At 41.1% G+C, this 18,025-nt stretch overlaps 1 protein-coding gene across 1 annotated transcript in view; it reads right to left on the reverse strand.

Moving 5' to 3' along the window:
- The window catches only part of LOC311079590 (neural-cadherin), a 263,223-nt gene that overhangs the window by 61,788 nt on the left and 183,410 nt on the right, over window positions 1-18,025 (reverse strand). Inside the window, exons 18-21 of the mRNA XM_084109162.1 lie at window positions 16,020-17,643; window positions 12,609-12,702; window positions 11,315-11,499; window positions 3,282-3,508 (exon numbers count right to left, since the gene is read on the reverse strand). Of these exons, the coding sequence (XP_083965288.1) occupies window positions 3,282-3,508; window positions 11,315-11,499; window positions 12,609-12,702; window positions 16,020-17,643 (2,130 nt within the window). The remainder of the gene's footprint in view (window positions 1-3,281; window positions 3,509-11,314; window positions 11,500-12,608; window positions 12,703-16,019; window positions 17,644-18,025) is intronic.

Genomic DNA, 18,025 nt, shown 5'->3' on the forward strand with positions numbered 1-18,025 from the left:
AGAAGATACACCCACTCCCTCGTCTAATCCTTCTTCTGGACGCTCTCATTTTTCTTTCTCGCTCTCTGTTTATTTCTCTCTCTCCGTCCCTATTCCTGGAGGAGAGCGTGGAATGTCTTCCCCATCTCCTGCTCAATGGTACTGTCAGCTCATTTCTCAGAGGCACTCTGAGGTGCCCGTCGGGACTGAAACTACAATACCCAGAATTCCCTGAGGGAAACTTCTCCACAGAGGCTCAATGATAGCACAGGATGACACCCAAACGATAAACAAAGCAGAATCTACATACACACATGAACTGGTGGGAGGACTGGAGTTTGTTTTGTGCTCCTCGCTCACAGACACTAACCTTCTATTGGACCAGTGGCCTTTTCATGTTTCTGATTCAAAACAGTGTACGCTTTTTAAACATTTGAAACATAAACAGTTCAACAACCGCCAAAGGGTGTTTTGGTGAGTGAGCAAAAGGCATGGTGAGGTTTGGAACCGATCCACATGATACCGTCGCACATGACTGAGCTTTTCTTTCAAAAAGAAAAACTAGAGGTTTTCTTTTGCCAAAGTAAACCTGATGGAAGAAACATTCACATAAAATAACAGGAATGGGGATCGATGGGAGGTGCTGTGCCACATAGCACTTAAAGATGCAACAAACCAAGAAGTAATTTCAAAATTATTCTGAGAGAAAAGAAAAAAACAACAAAAGAAACAGTGTGGGTGCGCACAAGACAACAATGGCCTGAATAAAGTCGAAACAAAACGAGGCAAAACGCACTGCCTTCGTGTTTGATATGTAATTATGAAGATTTCTGCAAAAGCTGAGGTGATGAGATGCGTTTTAGAGAAAGGCCAGAGTGAAATGGCTCTGACAGCGAAGATCCAGCTGAAAGCTTTAAAATAATTGTATTTCCACTATTTTATAATGTGAACTCAAATAGAGTGGGTGATTCATTGGCATGTGATTAAATGTAGAGAATGGCTCTAATTATTCTTTGTTCATCTTCACTGATTCCTTCTGCGTGTTGACCTACTCACTATAGGTGCTCCATTTCTAGAACGTGCAGCGTATGTTTATTCTGAGCGGTAAATCTTACGAGAATGCTACAAAAAAGGTTTAGTTTAGTCTGCTATATACCTAAATGTAAGCTTTGCATTTGAACCGATTCACCCTCCAATTTCACAACAAATAATAAGCTTCCCTGAAAACTTTTTCTTCCTCCCTTGCTTCTTTTTTCCCTGTTTATCATTGACTCCTAGTCTTTCATCAGGACTCACTATCACCACAGGGAGATTTCTTTCTGGTTTCCGAGCTTGACGCAACAGTGTGTGTTTTTGTGAAGCATCTGACACTTCACAGGGTGTCACTTCAGTTGTGTGTATTGCAGAAGGGGTGTTAGGGGGCGAGATAGAAGGGCACACCCCTGGGAGATGAGCAGTGTACTGCGAAAATCCTCTTCCCCCATTCCAGCAAGGCCGCGGGGGAATCCTGAGCTCTTCAAAGTGTGCGTTGTGGCAGCAGGGGAGTGAGGTGGAAAGCAAGGGGAAAAAAGAGGAGTACTGGAGATCACGGCAGTGCATTAAGAATCATTTAAAAGTTACAGACGTTGGGGGGGGGGGGGGGGGGGGTGTTGGGGGGGCTCCTCTCAGTCTCTCTCCTGCTGTTCTGACTTGTTTCTTCCAGCTCTCTTGTAAGCCAGCATCACACACCCTACTTGACACTTCCGACACGCAGTGAATGCAGCCGCCATACCAGCCGAAAATAGAAAAACGCAATTACATCAGATTCAGAGGCAATAGTTCTATGCGTGAACATGCACTGGCTGTTCTCTCTGGAAACCCTGACAATGCACGTACCTTAACGTGGCAATTTTCATTTCACAATTTTTTTTTCCTTGTCTTGGAATCTCTCCAATTACAATGGGTGGAGACCTGTAACTTACTTTCCATATCAGCGAGTTCATCTGTAATTAACTCCCTAAATTTTCACTTTCCTCTCCCACAACTTTTAGCTCTGAGTAATGGAACAAGTTGAATTGAAGGGAAGCAAATGAGAAAGAGAATAAGGGAACGCTTTGGAGTAGTTTCTTCCAGAGGATTAGAATTCCAATCATTAATAACCTCTAGCCTCCATCAATACTACTTTCACCATCTCAGCTCACCATTTCCAAGCCATTCCCAACCCTTTTTTCACCCCATAATTGGTTCTGATCAATGATTTTGTGTTGGAAATTTATGCTTTTAGATCTGTTGAATATTTCCAATACACATCATATCTCCTTTACTTTTAGCCGTGAATCTTTTCTAAGAAGGGAATGGAGCTTATGGGTTGTATGAAAAGAGAGCCAGAGAGTGTCAGAGGTGTCGTAGAAATTTTAAACTGTATATTAAACTAACCATGTTTCTAACATCTAACCTTATTTAACATCTAACATTTGAACAGGATGTACTGTACGAAACCAATGGAAAACTTGTGACTTTGAGTTGTGTACGTGTGTGTGTATAAATAACATAGTTTGGGAAATGAAACTAGACAGTCTGTTAGAATCTTGTGATTAACAAATGAAGTCATCATTAAAACAAAGTTTGCTTTACCTAGTAACAGAGAGGTTTGCATATGAAGAACCAATCAAATAGTCGGGAAATTATGTAATGCAGCATGCAATTTATGCCATACCTCTATACTATAAAAACTGTTGTATTCTTGTGTACTGTGGGATTGTCTCAATGGAGTTTGTCTGAGATCCTCCGGCCTTGATTCTTCTTGGGAGAGTTTCTCTGAGAACTGCTCGAAGACTCTCCTGGCCGTTATTAAAGCATTTAGAGGACATTTGCTGATGTCTGTCTGTTCATTTCTGCTGCGCAGCAGGTCAGTTTAGGGAAGCAAGTAAGTTAGGGTAAGAGACTCGGCCAGTTGTCGACAGAAGACGCAAAGAGCCAGAGTATAAAGGTTATTAAGTATCGATTTGTAGACGCTCGGTGTCGATCAGTAGACGCGACAGATTTTATTTATTAAGTGTCGATTTGCAGACGCTAGATAGTCAGGTTTTAGGAAAAAATCCACTACAGAGGCGATTGAAAAGGTACAAAGAGGGATGGGTTAATACATCAGATTTCATTTCATTATGAATAAGTGAAAGTAGATGTAAGTTGTGTTAAAGCTTGCAGTTATTCCACATTGAAGTGTGCATGCATTTAGAGTGATTCCTGGGTTTATTACAAGTATATGAGCATATACACAAATATGAGCATATCCATATCAATGTGCTTCCGACAAACCTTACTTTTTGTTTATGAGCTGCAAGATATCCGTGCACTCGCTCAGCCCTGAGGAACGGTGCACTGTGAACAGAGAACCTCACATCCAGAGTCCTGTCCCGCACCTCCACCAGACTGAAAATGTTGACGTCGTCTGCCCCCACCGACAGCATGTCTGACAGGAAGTCACCCAGAAGCTCGTACCTGCTCTTCAGATTTCCACGCCGTTCCATAAACTCTGTGGCGGAGATGTCTGTCAGAGACACAAACATACAAATGCACAACACATAAGGATAACAGAACCGTATAAATTTGAACTAAACTACAAGAACTCCAGAGCATGGAAAAAACAGCACCATTTTTAATACAGAACTGAGATCCATAGCTCATGAAAAATCACGTCACGTCATGTCACAAGTCACGTCACAAGTCACGTCTTTCCCTCGTCAGAACATCTCCTCGTCATTAAGTGACGTTAGAACCATTCAGTAGCTGTTTGCATAAACTCCATCTGACATTCCACGTCAAAATGTCTGGGGCGACGACAGCTCAAACTACTGCATGCAGCAAGTCTTTGTCACTATGGTAATGGGTGCCTGTGCTTCACGGTCACGGTTCCCAGCACGTTATGATGAAGCTGGCCATGGCCTCTGAGCATTGTAGGCAAATTGTGACACTTCAGCAACCATCTGACCATCGATTTTCCTGTGCTGCAGGTGTGCTTTCCTTCTAACACCCAATGGACTATTCTAATTGGGATGCTTAGCCTACAGTTTGGGACTGTGCCGGTGGTTGAACAGCGGCCCCAGGGGAGAGGTTAGACCGACTGAGCGAGATGCTGAGCTCAGTCTGTCCCCAGGCTGAGTCAGCGTCCCTTGGGGCCAGTGCTGGAGAGTGGCAGGGCTGTCATAACTCTCACTGACACTTCACAACTCACAAAGGCAGAGGGGCATGTTTGAGAAAATTGGGGGCGATTTTCCTGTTTTAATGACAACAGTGACATGGAAAGATGGATTTGGACTTGCTGTCAGTGACTTTACTCTGTGACCCCCTCACCCTCAGGAAATCATTGGAAACATAGGAGTTAATGTTGTGGGCATAAACAGGCAACAGAAAAGTAGTTCAGAATACGTGTGTGTGCGTGTAAGTTTCAGTTGTGTAATCTTATATGTACCTCAGAGGAGACAGCAAATTTAAGTTAAATAAAAATGAGGGATGAAATTACAGTCAGCACATTACATATGGTGGTGTTTTACTAAGGTTTTTGTTATTCATTTAAAATTTATGGAAATGTGCATTTTCAATTTTGACAGCTAAATAATGACACCAGGTACACAACATATTGAAAGGACACTACTAATAATCGTTATGGCCTTGTTATAATTTGCGTCAAATTACATGGTGTCTATTTGGACTAAAGTCTATAGCATAAGTTGTGTTTGTGTCCTTACTCTTGCAGCCCTATATTCTGCCTCTCACGGCAATCGTTCAGTTCACTGTGCACATAGCACAAATAATCATTAGTGCTTGAAGAGTGTCAATCACGGAGCTTTAGGTAGAGGCAAGGAAGGAAACTGTGATTAACTTTGTGGGGGTGCAGGAAGGGTGGCTGTCTGCTCCCATCAGGAGCTGTGTGTGAAGAGCAGACTCATCATGACAGCTGGAAACAGCCTCACACCTGGCTTTGATCCAAGGCCAGATCAAACCTGCTCCCATTCCCACAGGCATTAAGCAATGGATGTGCTTACCACTTTTTCTGGATGTTAAACACACACACACACACACACACACACACACACACACACACACACACACAAACATTTTAAGGGGACAGCAGGAAGATATGTAAATATATGGTATATGATACATAAACGGTACAAAATAAAAACATACTCACTTTTTTTAACAAATGATCAATCAATGGAGGTGCTGATCCTACAGAAAATGCTGATCGTCAACCCCATGAAGTAAAACTTTTTTTATAAGCTGTTTTTTTTTTTTTTAAGGGGGTCATATAATGCGATTTCTTGTTTTCAAACCCAAAGAGATATTCTTTATAAAAGTTAGGCTCAGCCACGCCTTCCTAAAACGCTTCGTTAAAACACGCCCCCACAAATCTACGTCAGTGTGTGGGGGGCAGAGTTTCATAACACCGCCCAAATGTATATGCAAAGAAAGAAGGTGTAACTTTTATTCTCGCTGTATTATTGTTGCCGCCGGCGCCGTCATGTCGTGGAGACACTGTTTTTCGTTGCGGGAGGACACAATTAGAAAACAGTGCTTAAGCTTTATTTACAACACTGTTCCAGAACAGTACAACTAAAATTTTCGACTGTGTGCTGCGCATTTTTCAGAGGATTGTTTCCAGAACCTGGGAGAGTACAAGGCTGGCTGTGCACAAAGGCTGATTCTAAAAAGTGGGGCAAATCCATCTTTGCATGTACATTCTGGCGCTTTTGACTCACACAGCCTATAAGTATGTATTCATATTTTAAGAATTTGCTACTGACTATTCAAATGCGAGTTTTGAGCAGTATAGAGTAGCGCTTGCTTGTCGTTTCTACGATCACAAATGCAGACATAGTTTTGTGTTTACATAGTGTTCTCACACCCGTAGTGCGGCGCAATGTGTAAAAAGACAGTATAAGTCATTATAATCAGTAATTATGTCCCCAATGAAATAAAACCTTACCAATCTGATACGATCTGGTCCAGTCGCGCTGGCAAAGTTAATCGATCAGCTTGGTCATCTGCATTTTCCGGATCAGATTCAGGCTTGAATTGATAAGGTAGAACCAACATTATAACCTGTAATTATTGCTTTGGGAGCTGATGTTCCAAATATGGTAACGGTGTGTGACATTTCCGTCACACGCTTAAGATTTTTGGGCCAATCACAATGCACTGGATCGCTGGCCAATCAGAGCACACCGCGCTTTTCAGAACGATGAGCTTTGTAAAAATCGACGCGTTTCAGAAAGGTGGGGCATAGAGGAACAACAATAATGTACAGTATGTGTAAAATAATTACTTTAACATAAAACCATAAAACACATTGCATTAAACCAAATAAACAAAATAATATTCTTTTTAGAACCATCATATGACCCCGTTAACTATTTTTTCTATTTTCTAGCAATAACAATTAAACACCATCTGCATGTCTATCTATCTGCCTGTCTATCTATCTATACACAAACACACACTTTCTCTCTCTTTGGTAGTCCATCGTATCCGATGATGACATTCCATCTCAATTGCGGTGTACTCGGTGTACACACAGAGAAGTACACCACACACATACACAGCTTGAATCAGAAGTTTAGCTGTGGCTTGGGGAACAGTGTGGTGGTCAATATGTCTTTGTGAATCTGTGAGCTAATCCCACTGAATGAATGCCATTATTTTTCCAATTTTTCTTTTTATTGATACCACAAAGTTTCGTAGCAGTGGAAATCTCAGGGTTAAGGGAGATGAGGATCAAAACATTTTAAATTTTTTATAGATGAGTCCAAACTGGCTTAGCAACCAAAAGGCTCAAAGTTCAAATTCAAAAAGCTTTTCATGTTGTGTGTCCTGCAGAATGTGGGAGTTTATGTATGAATATGTGTGTGTGTGTGTGTGTGTGTGCCCTGTTTGTGTACTAGCAGAGCAGAGGTTATGGGAATAAGCTTGTGTGAGTTTGTGCGCACGTGTTTGGTTATCTCCAAGAGCTAGGATGGGTGTCTCCACATACTTTTCCTCATATTTTACTTTACAATCAGTTCACTTTCCAAGATTCACAGAGCAAGCTATAACCTCAAAGAAGCAGCATTAAACAGGCCTTACGACTCTCCATTGCCTTCAACATTTGCTCCTGAAATGGGATTTCAAATGTCAAGGAGGCAGTAAATATTACGAAAGTCGAACTTTCAGTTAGCCTAGAATTCAACGCATGTTGAGACAGGGCTCCAGGGAAATAAACCGCTTCATTATCATTTTTACCTTAATACTGAGTGATAAGAGAGAGAGAGAGAGAGAGAGAGAGAGAAATAATGTGAGCAAACTTGCATTTAAATACATTTGTGTATAGTTTGTTTGGGAGCAGAGCATGCTCTTGAGGGGGTTGCTGCCAAGGCAGAGTGGCGGTTGCAATCATGGGGTTTGCAAATGGATCTCGTTGAGGGGTTAGAGACGGGCTCATCCTTTTCTCTTCCTTCACCTGCGGGACGCACTGCGGTTTATTCTGCTTTATTTTTATTCTGTTTTGACCATCGAGGCAGGATAATTTAAGGTCTCGCCATCTCATTCTCCTGCTTATGAGGAGCTGGTCGAGGTTGTCACTCGCACCATGGCCAGATTAAGCATCAACTGGCAGTAAAACGGATGAATGTTTTCTGCCCTCGAAAGTGCAACCTCTACTTCAGGGCCTGCCATTTTTTCCAATCTCCACACTGAGGTGTCAAAATCATATAAGAAACTGTATTCTTCCCATGTCTGGATGCGGTTCGGACTGTGTCGGGCTACAGATTTGTCTCTCTGGGCTACTAAGGAGATGGCCAGAGCTGACAGGCAGCCCTGGTGGCCACGGAGAGGTATCTGCGGCTAAATTTGTCCTATGAGGGTAGGCCCCTCTGGGGGGAAGTGGTCCACACCTATTTATATGGTTCCTACTTCCTTGGTGCCCTACGGGGGCCATTCTGTCAAACCCCACCACCTCAGGTGCTTTGGGGCACAGCGGTTTCCAGCAAGTCGATATCTCAGTGTCCGCCTTGGCACTAGGAGACTCAAAACCTCTGAGGAGGTTATTACAGCAGTCAGGTTGGTTGTTCCCTGCCGGTCAGCCGCTTCAGCCAATCTGACTACTCAAAATATGTCAGAGGCCAGTGTCGAGAGACTGATTCCCTTAGTAGACCCATCTAGCAGCATGGACATTTCTGCCAAATGTGTCACAATGGGTCCTGTTAACGGTACAGAAAGACTACAGAATTCAATTCAGTTTTCGTCCGCATCGTTTCAACAGGGTCTTGCCCACAGTGGCTGGTCCGAGCAGGCTCTGGTAATGGAAAAAGAGGTAAAAACTCTCTTGGACAAGGAGGCCATAGAACGTGTTCCTCCACCCAAGTGAGAGTCCTGATTTTACAGCTGGAATTTTATTGTTCCAAAGAAGGATAGGGGGTTGCGTCCAATTTTAGATTTGCGCCTTTCAAATTGCTCAGTCAAAAGATTCAAGTTCAAGATGTTGACATTGAAGAAAATTGTGTGTGGTTTTTCACTATAGATCTCAAGGACGCATACTTGCACATATCCATCCTTCCTAAACACAGGAAGTTCCTCAGGTGCCCTTTTTAGGGGGCAAAGCGTACCAGTATTGCGTTCTTCCTTTCAGCCTAGCATTGACACCACAAACTTACATGAAATGCGTGGATTTAGCGCTGGCTCCTCTGCGAGTCTAGGGCATTCACGTATAAAACTATATAGACGATTGTTTGATTTTAGTTTAGTCAGAGCAGATGGTGTCTTGGCAATGAGATGTTGTTCTCGGCCATATGAAAGAATTGGGGTTAAGGCTGTAGAAGAGTGTTCTTCCTCCAGCACCAGAGAACCAATTTTCTAGGCGTGGTATGGGATTCAACGATGATACAGGCACGTCTTCCTCCTGCTCGTATCGATTCCATTCTTGCAGCCGTGAACAAGATAAAGATAGGCTTGTCACTCACTGTCAAACAGTTTCAAAGACTGTTGGGTCTGATTGCAGCTGAATCCAACATGATACCTTTAGGCTTACTGTACATGAGACACTTGCAGTGGTGGCTCAAGACCAAGGGGTTTTCGATGAGGGGCAACCCATTCTGCATGATCAAGGTTATGCAGATGCCTTCGTTCCTTGGTCATGTGGAGGAAATCTTGTTTCTTGTCCCAAGCTTATCTGGAGGGAATTCGGCCAGGCGGAAGTTGATCTGTTTGAGTCTCAAGAAAAGACACACTATATGCTATGGTTCTCCCGCACGCATCCAGCCACGCTGGGGTTGCCTATGACGTTCCATCACGCCATTGGACTGATTTCACACGTGCTTGAAGACGGTCACGCAGAAGTATTCCCAAAGCACTGTAACGTCCGACGCAGCGTCTAATTCCCTTTTCAGGGAACCATGGTTACCGTCATAATCTGTCCTGAGATGTTCTTTAAAATCTGCCTTTTTAATTCCAACTAGGCAATACTATACCCTGGAGGGTTAGGAGTAAATAGTAACTTTTATTTAGTTTAAAGACTAAACAGAAATATGGGACAAAAATCTAATTGCACAATCCCCAGTAGATTAAGTGATGAAACTATAAAACAAAACAAAAAAAAACCTCAGATTGTTTTTTAATGCCACACATAATCCTGGTTCAATTAGGGATTGTCAGAGATTATGGATAAGAGAGGTATTTACATACACACTGTGGTCATAGGGCATTTGTGAAGGTATTTGTGAAGTCACAATGAGCATTAATAAACTCAGACAGCAGAAAACAGCTTGCTGTTGTTTCATGCCTGCAATAAATTCAGTTGCACGGCTGAAATCAAAGAAAAATCTTTTTATTGGCTTATGAGTTTGCTATTGGCTTACATTTTATATTCTGTCTCTCCATCTCCCACAAGGCCTTTCCCCCACTTTAATAGTCTTAAAACTACAAAATCTTCAGCTCTAGTCCATTTCATTTCAGCTCAGTCTTGTTTTCATTAAAATGCTGGCTGTTGTAATGTCACCAAATTCAATATTTCCCACAAGTTTTACTGCCACAAAGGGGCACACAATCAACACAGATCCTGATTCCAGATCATCAAACTATTTTAATGTCTTTGAATGAAATAAGCATTGGACACAGACTTGGCTTACGCCTGGACAGCGCTGTATACAGAGTACCATTCATTATGAGTCAAATTAGTTTAAGAGCCTTGGAAGTAGTATATAGCTGCATTACTATATACAACTCCTTTTGCATTTAAGGATGCAAAATGCAAAAGGATAGAGGTACAGTATAGTAGTTAAGATTCGGTTTCAGGCTTTAGTTCTGCACAAATTAATTGCTGCATCAGAGGTGCAGTTGTCATGAAACTGAGCTTGCATCTTGTTTTTTGTTGACTGTGCATGAGTACCAAAGCGTAACAGAGCTTCTGTGCTTCTACAGAATCAAGACGGCTAAAGACAGATCAACAGATGCAGATGAGACAAGACCAATCACAACGCAATATGTAAATAAGTGCAAGAAGACAAATAACAATTCAGTATGTAAGTATTATGGCACCATAACTGATATTGAATGCTATAAATGATTAAATCCTTGTGTATTCTATGAAAATAAAGACATTTGCAAACTTTAATCTTGCTTTTAAAAAATATTTATTTAAAAAAGGTAGTCGCCAAAGGCTGAAATGGACACTGCACTTGTTCAGTTTAATTAATTAAAATGAGCTAAAGTAACATGATTTTTTAACATTTTGTTACAACTTAATTTCATTGTGTTCAATCAACCTAATATATTTCAAAACTGAAGTTTACTTAATTAATTTGTGTTAAAACTACATGAATCATTTTTGTTGACATAACTAACTAGGCAGTGGATCTGTAGTTACCAGCATGCTTTGCAAGGGACTGCATTAGGGGATAAAATTTGGTGGTTAAAGTATTATTTTATGTGTTTTTCAGCAAAGGGAAAGATGCTGTTAGTTTATGTTAATGTTTAATGTTCAGTTGTGTTAGAGTTTCTGTAATGTTTCTGAATTTTAAACATACTAGAGTAAATTAATTTGACCTAAATCAACTGAATTATGTTGATCCAACTACACTGATTTATTTTGAATGAACTAAATTAAATTGTGTAAAAACTTTAATTAAATTAACTAAAGGTAATGAATTTTTAAGTGTGTATGTATGAGTTTCTAGCTGAATAATTTGAAGATAATTGGGGAGAGAAAAAGAGAAGAATTTCAAGAAGTGTAAAATTAGCACTGATTAATGATCAGCTGAAATCTTGTTTCAACGTCTCACAGCACTATGACATGATGATGTCACTCGGTGAATATCACCTGTACCTGCTAATCTCAGAGAGGCTGAGTTGTAGATGGCATCGTCCCGTAGTTCTCTCACATTCACCTTCACGCTAGAGACGGCATCTGGCCACACCCCATCTGACACTCGAACCTGAAAGTCATAACTCCCAGAAGGGACGTTCTCCTTTATGATCAGAAACCCTGTCCGCTTGTTCAGGATGAAATAACTGCAGGTAGGAAAAATAACAGGATTCAAATATTGATTGCCTGATCGGATACCATAATCTTTTATTTTATCTGCTATATATATATATATATATATATATAGTTTTTTTTTGTTACTGCTCTTTTTTTATACAAAATATATAACTCTAATATATTTGCATTGAAGACCTTGCAAAAAAACAAAAAAAACAGTCAATATATAAACAATACAAAAGCCAAAGTATAAAATGAACAGAGCAACAAACACAATTCATTGTCATTTGAACTGTGGCTAGAATGAATGCTAAGAGATTATTCTGGGATATGGAATGGAAAAACCAGAGAATGAAAAACAGAGTGTGAATCCTTAGGGTTCTGAGAGTTTCCTCTTCTAGCATATTGCAACAAATTGTGAATGGCAGATGAACGGCACTGAAATATATATTTCACTGACTGCAAAATAAACCAATCTGAACTCAGCAGCTTTGTATAATTGAACAGCACAATTTATAAGTCCACTTCTGACCCCACCTTTACATATACAAATACTTACACTTAAACTTGCTGAATGTACACATGTAAAGAAAATCTACAGGGAGCATGGAAGCACAAAAATTCCAGTTACAAGTTAAGACTAACACATGTTCGTAGTAAGAGTAACACATCTTCAATGAAATCATTCATTTTTGTTCACATCTGTCCTAATGGAGTTCTGATATGCATTCTCTCCCTTTTCTCTCGTTCTCAAAGGCACTTACATTATGTTGCATATACTGGAGATTCTGAGAGAGCAAGAGCTCAGGTGCGTGTGTGCTCATGACATTTCAAAGCTGGCCCTGTCAGGATCATCTTATCATTGTATACGCCTCTCCAGTATAGGGCACAACACCAATAGAGAAGAGCATGAGAGGAAGAGAGATGCTGGGATGTAAGAAAGAAGGGTTAGACATTGAGCTAACCATACATTAAATAACACAAAGGGTGCAGGAGAAATGTGTGAGAGGAAAGTGCAGGGAGATGTGTATAAACATGTTAACAAGGTGGAGGGCTGATGTAATGATTTGGATAGAAAGGAAAAGGAGAAAGAAACAAAGTGGAGTAGAGGAGAGAAAGAGAGGTGGGGGGGTGTCACCTAGGAACATGTCCCTCGAAGACATACGTCTTGTTATCCCAGTCATCTGGATCTGGTGAGTAAACCTTCCCCAGCACATTGGTTGGCATTCTCCCTGTCATCAAAAAAGACTGTGTCAAAACATTGCATGTGCATCAGGTGTAGTACAGTATACAGTATGTATAAATGCATGCTTGTGCATTTATTTACACAAACACACACACACACACACACACACACACACACACACACACACACACAAACACAACGGGGCTGTTAAATGCTTGATTATGATTGCACTTATTTTAAAGTGTGCAATTATTTTCCAAAGTCCATTTCTCAATCACTGTTTTTGAAGCAGGTAAACTTTAGTAGAAAATTAGAAGAGACACTGCTGCCAAATACTGTTAAGAGAGGCTCAGACTCTGGTAATTCACACGCTTAATTTCTTTCGCTCTCTCTTTTTCTCATAGCATATCAATGGCTCAAGCCTCCATTACTAGCTCTAAAGTGACATTTTGGAATTATTAACGAAGGCTTGGGATCTGATGCAAAATTAATTCTACACACAAGAGCGTTTTAAGGACAAAGAACAAATGTCTTTAAATAAAACAAGTGAACAATGTCCTGAGGCATGGCAACCAATGCTGTTAAATTATTGAAAAATAATACTGTTCTAATGAACATTCTAATCATCAAAGTCGTCCTGAAAGAAATGTATCAGTTTCTACAGGTAAGCAGCACAACTGTTTTCAACATTGACAATAATACTAAATGTTTATTGAGCAGCAAATCAGCATATTAGAATGATTTCTGAAGGATCATGTGACACTGAAGACTGGAGTAATGATGCTGAAAATTCAGCTTTGCAGTCACAGGAATAAATTGCCAAAATTGCCGAAAGTATTGGGACACCCCTCCAAATCATTGAATTCATGTGTTCCAATCAATTCCATGGCCACAGTTGTATAAAATCAAGCACCTAGGCATGCAGACAGCTTCTACAAACATTTGTGAAAGAATGGGTCGCTCAGTGAATTCAAGCGTGGTACTGTGATAGGTTGTCATCTGTGCAATAAGTCCATTCGTGAAATTTCCTCGCTACTAAATATTCCACGGTCAACTGTTAGTTGCATTATAACAAAATGGAAGCAATTGGGAACAACAGCAACTCAGCCACGAAGTGGTAGGCCACGTAAAATCACAGAGCGAGGTTAGCGCATGCTGAGGCACACAGAAGTCAATAGCTACAGACCTCCAAACTTCGTGTGGCCTTCAGATTAGCTCAAGAACAGTGCGTAGAGAGCTTCATGGAATGGATTTCTATGGCCGAGCAGCTGCATACAAGCCTTGCATCACCAAGTGCAATGCAAAGCGCTGGATGCAGTGGTGTAAAGCACACCGATACTGGACTCTAGAGCAGTGGAGAAGTGTTCTCTGGAGTGACAAATCACGCTTCTCTGTCTGGCAATCCGATGGACGAGTCTAGGTTTGGCGGTTGCCAGGCATAACGGTAGGCTACTTGCCTGACTGCATTGTGCCAAGTGTAAAATTTGGTGGGGGCGGGATAATGGTGTGGGGTTGTTTTTCAGGGGTTGGGTTTGGTCCCTTAGTTCCAGTGAAAGGAACTCTTAATGCTTCTTAATGAAATTTTTTGGACAATTTCATGCTCCCAACTTTGTGAGAACAATTTGGGGATGGCCCCTTCCTGTTCCAACATGACTGCGCACCAGTGCTCAAAGCAAGGTCCATAAAGACATGGATGAGCGAGTTAGGTGTGGAGGAACTTCACTGGCCTGCAGAGTCCTGACCTCAACTGGAAATGGAGCGGAGACTGTGAGTCATGCCTTCTCGTCCAACATCAGTGCCTGACCTCACAAATGCACTTCTAGAAGAATGGTAAAAAATTCCCATAAACACACTTCTAAACCTTGTGGAAAGCCTTCCCAGGAGAGTTGAAGCTGTTATAGCTGCAAAGGGTGGGCCAACTCCATATTAAACCCTACTGATTAAGAATGGGATGTCATTAAAGTTAATGTGCATTTAAAGGCAGACGTCCCAAAACTTTTGGCAATATAGAGTATATTAAAATAAAAAACTGATATTGTAAATTGTAGTAATATTATAATATAAAAATATTACTGTTTTTTACTGTAGTTTTAATCAAATATCCAGCCATGGGTAGCCTAAGAGAGTTATTTCAAAAACATTTTAAAAATCTTACCGACCTCAAACCTTTGAACAGTACCTGTGGTGTATATAAACCAGGAATTGATTCATTTTTATAGAATCATTTCCTCTGATAATATCCTCTCTCTCCACCTGTAGGGTATTTCATATGGGGAAACTCGCTGGTGGATTCCACATAACTTTGAAGATAAAACTTGTTCTTTGAAGATTTATTATTTTCATGATAATCATCAATGCAATAATATAACTAAATTAAGAAATGCCTTGGTTTATAAAAACAATAAAAAAATTCAAACAATCAGGTCAATGAACAAACTACTGACACCACAGATGTCAAGAATTATAATCAATTTAAAATTGAACTGATTCAGCTCATTTACAGTTTATTTTGTTACACATTTCTTTATATTATGGTCACTTTTTCAAAACTCTTCATACAGTTCTCCTCAACTCTCAGCTTGCAGTTTATTTCAGATTCAAAAAGCACTAAAGCTACCAAAACACTTCATACATGTCTTAAATCAACTCATTCTTCCATAACACTAGCAAAGGTGTTTACCCAACAGACACACTTTGTCAATTATAAAACACAGACCTAAAAAACGCTAACAACAGGGTTGCATTATACAATGTTTTCTTTTGTAAAATATCTTTACAAAACAAGAACGACAGCTCTCTACTATTCAGAATTCACTGCAGTATGTTACATGGTCCATGTCCCCTTTTGTATAGATGGTAATGAAACTGAAAGACTAACATTTGTGAAGGTGTTCAGCTACATCTAACTGTTTTGATAATATTTCATTTTTGTAAGGTTCGGAATACATTTCAATATGGTATTACTGTGTAAATGTAGCAAACTGCTATACCATTCAGTTTTGTTTTATGCTAGGTTTTGAAAAGAGTATGTAAACGTGCAAATTGGCCTACAGGTATTGGCCTGTAGGAGTTTTGGCAGTAATTGTGTCTAAGTGAGAAAATACTTAATGTAATTTGAAAGAAGTCGTTATTGAATACATTTTGTGTCAAAGCAGTGATGAATGATACATAGTTTAGCTCACACAGACTGCTGTTGTGCTCACTGTATGAAGAGTTTTACAAAAATGTGACCCAAGTCAGAAAGAAATTGGTCCTAGCGATTGTAAAAAAAAAAAAAAACTAATTTAATTAAATATAGGCCTAATTTAAACATTACCGACTCTTTTATCTGCCATTGCATAATTATACTGTTGAAGCCATTACCTCTGTGATAGTTGATGAACACTTTCTTCTGTCCAGCTGTGTGGGCGTGGTCATTCTCGTCACCAATGGTGATAGTGAGGATGTTCGTGACGGTCTTCGGTGGACTGCCGCTGTCGGTCATAATGACAGGTAGTAAAAACTGTTTTTGTCTCTCTCTGTCGAAAGCTCTCAGAGCGGTGATGGTGGCCGTGTCATTCCCATTATCCTGCAGGTGGAAGTCATTGCTGTAACGGTACTCCAGAGGCACAGAGAAAGAGAAGGGTGAACCATTCTCCTGTGAATCTCGGTCCACGGCTATCAGTAATGTGGAGCTCTGGTTGAGCCGCACGACCTGTGGGCCTACAACGTTCTCCCACACAACCGGTGCATACGCAGCCTCAAACTCAGGTCCGTTGTCATTGACATCCAGCAGAGCCATCTGGATAGTTGCAGTGCCAGTCAAAGGTGGCGTGCCGTGGTCTGTTGCAAGTATAATCAAGTGATGCTGTGTGGATGTTTCCCGGTCCAGCTCGCTAGCCACAGTAAGCATTCCCGACTGGTCCACAGAAAACAGATGGTACGGATCAGACTCCGAAGCAATGCTATAAGTGATCTCGCGGTTCAGCCCAGAGTCCAAATCGCTGGCAGCCACACTTGCGACACTAGTTCCTGGAGCGACATCCTCTCGTATAGCAGGAAGCTGCAGAAAGTGAGGAATGAAGACCGGCACATGGTCGTTGCAGTCTTCAACCTCTAGTGTGCAGTGCAGCAGGCTCGAGTACTGCATATCCTCCACTTTGATGGTGAGGTTGAAGTGTTGCTCGCCTGGTCTTTCGTAATCCAGACGCTTTTTTAAACGAAGAGTCCCGCGCTGCTCCTGTCGATGACTGACCATGTAAAACTTCTGTTCGGGATCACCGGCCACCACACTGAAGGTCAGCTGCCCGTTCTCTCCAGCATCCGCGTCCTCTGCGGCCAGCTCTATGACCACCGTGTTGGGCTCACTGCTCTCAGGGATGCGAACAGAGCATGAGCGATCCAGGAATCGTGGTACGTGATCGTTAACGTCTGTCACGTGTATAGTGGCGGTGGCTGTTCCTATCATACCTCCGCCATCTCGTGCTTCCACCACCAAGACATACGAGTCAGTCTGCTCCCTGTCCAGGCCAGACATTGCCACAGAAACAGTCCCAGTAGCGGGATTGATGCTGAACACATCCGCTCCACTGTTAGCACCATTAAGGGCAGCGTTACCCACAATTCTATAGGCCAACACTGCGTTTTGTCCAACAGCCGCATCATCCAGATCAGTGGCTGTCATTTCCATGACGGAAGTGCCGAGTGGGGAGTTCTCAGCCACATTGCCATGGCAACTGTCTGGGGCACAAGCAAAAATAGGAGCGTTGTCGTTTATGTCCCACACGTTGATAATGACATCTGTGAATCCTGTTAGTCCCTCGCCACCCTCATCCGTGGCCAGTACCACAAAACGCCAAACTGCACGGGCCTCACGGTCTAATGTTCTCTGGGCATAAATCTTTCCCGTCACCTCATCAATGATGAACTCACTCTCAGCACCTTGGCCATGAAGGGAATATCTTAATGCCTCCTGGTCAGCATCTTTATCTGGGTCGGACGCTGTTACCTACAACATCAAAGAGAATATACTGAAGTTTCATTCTGCAAACTCTAGCATACGTTTCATATACATCCAACTATCTATCTATATATCTATCAATCATCCATCTCTCCATCCCTCCATCCATCCATCCATGCAACTACTGTTTTGGTTATAGGAGTTTAAGTTTAAGTTAGGAGTGGTAATTCATGCAAAAATTCCAAACAACCCAGAATATTACAAATAATAATATCAAAACCCTCTGAAATCTTTCTTGACTAAAAAATTTAAAAGTTAGGAAATAAAATTACTCCAACAACTTTTGTATTAAAAGTGAGCTTCTCACATCGTTGGACAAATAGAGTGATGTGATAAGTTGCAATTCAAACTTCTAATAATTAACTTAATA

The sequence above is a fragment of the Abramis brama genome, assembly GCF_963993115.1.
Source record: "Abramis brama genome assembly, chromosome: 3".
In the NCBI taxonomy this organism is placed as follows: Eukaryota; Metazoa; Chordata; class Actinopteri; order Cypriniformes; family Leuciscidae; genus Abramis; species Abramis brama.